The following is a 6,143-nucleotide window of genomic DNA, read 5'->3' as shown; positions in this document are numbered from 1 at the left end:
GGCCCTGCTGCGAGGAGCCGGGCCCCTCCCGGCAGCACGCAGGTCTGCCAACGCCCCTCAGCTGAGGGAGCCAACGCGCCGAGTTCTGCAGAGACCCGCCCTGGACTAGACTCTGGTGCATCGGAACCGCTCTCCCTGTACGGACGGACTGCCCCAGTCTCTGAGGGGACAGCCCCACGCCCCTCTGACGGGCATTACCCGAGTCCAAGGACAGGGGCCGGTGGACCCAGCCATCCCCCACCCCGTGTTCCTTTGGTGCAGACCCTTGGAAAACAGAGACGCTTATAGGAACCCAAAGCCACGCCAGCGCTCTGCCCTTCCTAGCTCCCAACGCTCAGGGGGAATTAACCCTTCCGTACCTTTAAGAACGTGGAGCGAGCTACCCTGCTTCAGGTCCCAGATCCGCACCGTCCCATCTTCATAGCCAACCACCGCTCTCTTCCCTGGACGGAGAGATGCACAAGAGCCGCTTATGAGACCCTTTCCCCCGTCCCAGCCCCATCCTTCCCACTCCCAGGCTGCCCCCTGCATGCCAAGGGACCCAGGCCCCTTTCCCGGGGGCAAAATCCACTCAGGGCTTGGTGACTCCTGCCCTGATGGCTCTTGCTGGCCGAGGGACTGGCGGAGATGGATTAGTCGGGGGGGGGGGGGGGTGCCCAGAGAGAGTCAGTGGCTGTGCCGTAATGACTGGCAGGGCTGCGCCACGGCCCGGTTTCCCTTCCCCGCCCTCTCCTCGCCTCTCACCGTCAGGAAGGACCCTGCCGCAGGTGGCCGGGCAGCTCGGCCCCTGGAAGGTCTTGCACTCGCCGCTGGGAATCTTCCACATCCAGGAGTTCCCATCAGCTGTGCCCGCCAGCAGGATGTGGGCCTGAGGGTGCCACTCCATCCACTGGGGAAAGAGGGAGACAGACGGGGGGCGGATGCTGAAGAGCAGAGAACAGTCGGGCCTGGGGGAGGCCTGGCTCAGCCACAAGAGGATCCACCAGTGGGGCCCACAGAAGGGAATCCAGGCTGGACACTTGGGCTCCCTCTAGAGCTGGCTCCATACCACCTCCCCTGCCGGCGGGCACACGAGCAGGGAGAGGTGTGCAGTCACCCCCAGGGACGCTGCCCCACTATCCAGAGAAGTAAGAGGTTCAAGGCCAAACTTTGGGCAGCACGGCCTAGTGATTAGAGCACAGGACTTCTCTCCAGGCCCTCCCTCTGACTGGATGACCTTACACCAGTCACTGCCCCTCCATGACTCAGTTTCCCCCTGCTGTACACGCACTTTCAGCTCTTTGGATGAACTACACAATACACCGCGAGTTGCAAGCGCCCAACTCCCTACCTAAAGGGGCACGATCAAGACAGAAGCAGCATTCAGGATACAATCGGCCTCACCAGCGTCAGTTACACCAGCTAACTAGAAATGGTTTCAAAATGCAGTTCGCTTCTCCCCACTGAACTGGGCCTGGTCTACACTACAGAATTTGACTGGTAAAATCTGCCTAATTTCAGCACAACTTCACCAGTCCACACAAAGTTTTGAGTCCTGTTGGTAACACTGGGACTTCCCCTTGGTGAAATTAAGAAGAGGAAGAAGAAACACACAAGGGAGGACGTGTTCGCTGATCTTTTCATCCGAGGTTCACATACGGGAGGAAAGACCAGGAGCTACATAGAGAAATCCACCCATCATGCCACTCCTGAGACAGCCAACAGATGCTACAAAGCTTTCTGGAGCAAAACTCCCCGAGGCTTCCAATCCATCAGCCACTGCACCGCCCGGACTATTCTATGTTCCCAGGGCCTGCCCCATACACCCCCTCCCCCCGGCCAAGAAACCACCATAGCACGCTGCATCGTCCTTTCCAGTGGAAAAATCAGGAGATCTGTTCAGCCTGGGAGATAGGAACTAGACTTGTCAGTTTCACTTCCTGGAGAAAGTTCCCAGGCACCAGCCTGTGGGCTCCTGACAATCCAGGCTGAGGTTCTAGGCGGTCTCTTAAAAAAGGAACCCCCCCCGCCCCCTCGCTTTTTCCCTAGAGTGGGGTCTGGGCTCCAGATTCCATTAGCGACGCCCCTTTAATTCCCTCTCACCTCCAAGTCACCCACTTCGAACGACCAGATCTCTTCCTTCGTGTCCACCTGCCACACTTTGATCAGTCCGCTCATGTCCCCCGTGGCCACAAACTTGGAGTCGTGGCTGAAACCTGCGCAGGTGACGGAGTCCTTGTGACCTGAAGAGACAGCAATGGGGAAGCAGGGGATAGTGATTTAGCCAGCCTTGGTTAGCTGCTGCGGTTAAGACAGATAACATCAAGCCATGCACTGAAGATTATCCACAGCAGAAGGTTGGCTCCAGCAGTTGCTGGCCATTAGATTTATCTGTCCGGCTTGTCAACCCTAAAGAGCCCAGCTCTCTCTCTTTTCCATCCACCACGACAATGCAACTCTCTCTGGGGTGGAACACGGCAGCTGTTTAACACCACACAGTAACACCCCCAAAGGGAGCACGCCACAACCACCAGGAACCGAAGCAGAACCTCCCATATGCCAGAGAACGGTCCAACTCAGCGCACCTCACCTGAGCATTCAAACAGGCGTTCACCATCACTCAGACGCCATACGAAGGCCTTGTCGTCCTCCCCGCCCGTCACTGCCAGGGTGTTGGTTGTGGGATCGAGGCTCACGCAGAAAACGGAGGCTTCACGGGACAGAATAGCGTCAATAACTATCACCGAACGAACGTGGAATGCCGGCCGACTTCCCAACTCAAGCGCAGACAGGCTCGGTTACAGATCGGGAGCATTCCATGCCCATTAACCCCCAAGGTGCAGGACAGGAGCTGGTCGATTGGGGTGTAGATGATGTTAGACAAACGTGGCTACACCAGCATGGGCCACGGCGCAAGGCAAGGGAGGGGCTGACCTAGCAGGCCAGGAGCAGGGATACCAGGCTAGATGGTGGCTGTCTCAGGTGCTGATTGGTCGCCTTGGCTTTTGGCGAGCGGAGCGGCAGCACTTTGGTCCAGGATTGCCCCGCCCTTCTGCGAGCTCCCACCTGTCAGTCAGTCGGTCCCCAGCCTTGATGGAGAAGCTCCTGCTCCTATGATCAGCCAGCAGCTAGTCCAGGGATGGGCAAACTTTTTGGCCCGAGGACCTCATCGGGGTTCCAAAACTGTATGGAGGCCTGGGTAGGGAAAGCTGTGCCTCCCCAAACCCTAACCCTATCCGCCCCGTCCCACTTCCCGCCCCGACTGCCCCCCTCAGAACCCCCGACCCATCCAATCCCCCCTACTCCTTGTCCCCTGACCGCCCCCTCCTGGGACCCCCTGCCCCTAACCGCCCCCTTGGGACCCCATTCCCTAACAACCCCCGCTGCTCCCTGACTGCCAAGACGCCTATCCACACGACAGCCCCCCTGGAACTCCACCCCCTATCCAACCCCCCCCAAAGCCCCTTTCGGAATGCGACCCTGCAAACATGGACGGAGGACTCAGGGGGAGCAGGGGCAGCCGCGCAGCCGGAGAGAAGCGGCAGTTTCCCCTTCAAAGCGCCGCTTCTCTCCGGCCGGCTGCGTGGTTGCCTGGTGCCCCTCCTGAGTCCCCACACCCGCACCGCCCGCCTGCTCCCCTGAGGCTGCAGGTGAGCCTCCCTCCCTGCTCTCCCCTGCCCTCGCAGTGCAGCCCCCTCCCGCGCTGGCGGCGCGTCGAGGCTGTGGGGGAGGGGGGACAGCAGGGGCGGGGCTGGGGGCTGGCCTCCCCGGACGGGAGCTCAAGGGCCGGGCAGGACGGTCCCACGGGCTGGATGTTGCCCGCGGGCCGTAGTTTGCCCACCTCTGAGCTAGTCACTGGGCAGCAATTGAAGCCTCGGTCCCTCCAGGGGGAAAGTCCCAGGAATATCTTGTCTGAACACATGGGCCAGGGGCCAAGCCAGGTCTTGGCGGGAACTCAGCTGACCAAGGCCTGCCCCATTTTCCCTGAGGGGGTGCAGAGATCACCCCTCAACCTGGTAGGGCCGACCCACCCGGCAAGATCCCCCCCAGCCCACGCGTAGCTGGAGCAGCTGAGCTGGGAGAAAGCGTCCGTGAACATCAGGACAGGAGACAATACACGTGCGTTGGCAACACAGCGACGCCCACCCCTGCCCCCAGCTTACCCGAGTGCTCAGAGAACGTGACCTCGCTGTCATCCTGGGCCTCCATGCCATCCTCCACCCCCTCGTCTTCCTCCTCCGTCTCCCAGGCCTGCTCCCCAGCCCCTTCGACAGCCTCCTCGTCAAAATCCACATCGTCCATCTCATTGGCCAGGTCGTCTGCGGGGGCAAAGCCGGGCAATGTAAGCACCGGAGGTGGTGGGGGGGGGGTCTCATTCTGCCCCCCTCCCGCCCCAGCTCACGCACATTGCTCGCAGAAAGGGCCAGATGAGAAGATTTCCCTGGGAGGCAGGGGCTGGTGTAGGCAGAGTCCGGCTTCACCAGGCAGAGGCCTCCCTCAGTGCACTTGCAAGCCAGTTCCCCTGCCTCCCTGCTGGACAGTAGGGTTTTCAGTACCAGGCCGCACCCATTCGCTGCGGCCCTCTGAACAGAGCGGACGCCCAGGAGGAGTCAGGGGCCTGGGCCTCGTTGCGAATGCTACTACTGGGGCCCTCTAGGCCCTAGTCACTAGTGACCGGAAGTCCCCCGTTCCCCACGGCAAGCCAGTGGCCTGCATGTCACGAGCTGATCTCAGTCCACTCGATGCAGGACAAACATCCACGCCATAAAACCCAGCATCGTCGCAGCTGGGCCCCGGGTTGGCAGCTTCAGCAAAGAGGCCAAGGACAGAACAGGCCACGGAGCCCGATCTCCCCTCTGGGCCCCAGGGAGAGGGCGCCCCACGAGCCATTCTGCAGGGGATGTCCTGCTGCTGCTCCTCGTGTTCTGCTGCAGTGCAGGCAAGGGACAGAGGGTTCAAGCTGCTCCCGTGGGACTCTCCAGCAGCAGGAGAAGGAGCCGCTCCAGGGATGGACAGGCAGGATCCGCTCGGGCGGCAGAGCTAGGGGAAGGGGCCGCGTTGCAGACGGGCCAGCAGCGGGTCCAAGACTCCCCACTGCTCCCACTCCCAGCTCCCCTGATCTGACGTGGGCGGCGGGAAGCTCCTGGCCCCAGAGACTCAGGGGCGAGGAGCACCCACAGCAACCTCCCAACCTGGGACAGGGCCACCCAGGGCCCTCCGCAGAGTTGCCACCCTCCCCAAGTCCCCTAGGGCAGGGACCCACCCCTCCCTCCGATCCCCTTCACAGCCGCCACCCCCCAGGCTCCCAACTCCCCTAGGGCAGGTTCCCCTCCAATCCCCCCTGCAGATCCGCCACCCCCCAAGCTCCCAACTCCCCTAGGGCAGGTCCCCCACTGCTCCCCATGCAGAGCCGCCCCCCCCCCGGGCTCCCAACTCCCCTAGGGCAGGGCCCCCCTAGGCTCCCCCTGCAGAGCCGCCACCCCCAGGCTCCCAACTCCCCTAGGGCAGGGGCCGCCCCCGGCTCCCAACTCCCCTAGGGCAGCTCCCCCAGGCTCCCAATTCCCCTAGGGCAGCCCCCCCCCGGGCCCCCCCTGCCGACCCGCCACCCCCAGGCTCCCAACTCCCCTAGGGCAGGGGCCCCCCCAGGCTCCCAACTCCCCTAGGGCAGGGCCCCCCCAGGCTCCCAACTCCCCTAGGGCAGGGCGGACCCCGCAGGGAGCGGCCCGGCCCCATCCCCCGCTCACCGGGGCCGGGCGGGCCCAGCTCCACCACCTCGATGATCTCCTCGTCCCCGTGGAAGTGCAAGGCGCCGGCGGCGCCGCCCTCCCCGCTCCCGGGCTCCATGCCGGGCTGGCTGCGGGCTGCGCTCGGCCTCGGGGCGCCCCGTCCGTCCGCGCCGCCACCAAGCCTGATACACGGGGGCAGGGGGCGTGCCCGGCTCCGCCAATCACCGAGCGGGCCTGGGGCGCCCGAGCCAATCACCGCTCTCCGCGCTGTAAGCCCCGCCCATTGGCCTGGTAGCGGGACCCCGCCGGGCATTCTGGGAGTTGTAGTCGCACTGCCCCGGGGATGGGGGGGGGGAGCTGCTGGGACTCCCGGCTCCGCCTCGCCCTGAGCATTCTGGGGGCTGTAGTCGTCGCGCCCCACGGAATTCTGGGGGCTGT

At 63.4% G+C, this 6,143-nt stretch overlaps 1 protein-coding gene across 1 annotated transcript in view; it reads right to left on the bottom strand.

Moving 5' to 3' along the window:
- Positions 1–5,884, bottom strand: part of AAMP (angio associated migratory cell protein) — a 9,424-nt gene extending 3,540 nt beyond the window's left edge. The window contains exons 1-6 of the mRNA XM_024210549.2: positions 5,724–5,884; positions 4,143–4,298; positions 2,570–2,689; positions 2,083–2,222; positions 745–889; positions 360–443 (exon numbers count right to left, since the gene is read on the bottom strand). Coding sequence (XP_024066317.2) covers positions 360–443; positions 745–889; positions 2,083–2,222; positions 2,570–2,689; positions 4,143–4,298; positions 5,724–5,823 — 745 coding nt within the window. The 5' untranslated portion in view covers positions 5,824–5,884. The remainder of the gene's footprint in view (positions 1–359; positions 444–744; positions 890–2,082; positions 2,223–2,569; positions 2,690–4,142; positions 4,299–5,723) is intronic.
- Between the last annotated feature and the right edge of the window lie 259 nt (positions 5,885–6,143).

Source organism: Terrapene carolina, unplaced genomic scaffold, assembly GCF_002925995.2.
Source record: "Terrapene carolina triunguis isolate 2854851 unplaced genomic scaffold, T_m_triunguis-2.0 Scaffold62, whole genome shotgun sequence".
NCBI lineage: Eukaryota > Metazoa > Chordata > Testudines > Emydidae > Terrapene > Terrapene triunguis.
Note: the sequence above shows the minus strand (reverse complement) of the source record. Positions and strands in the feature narration are given on the sequence as shown.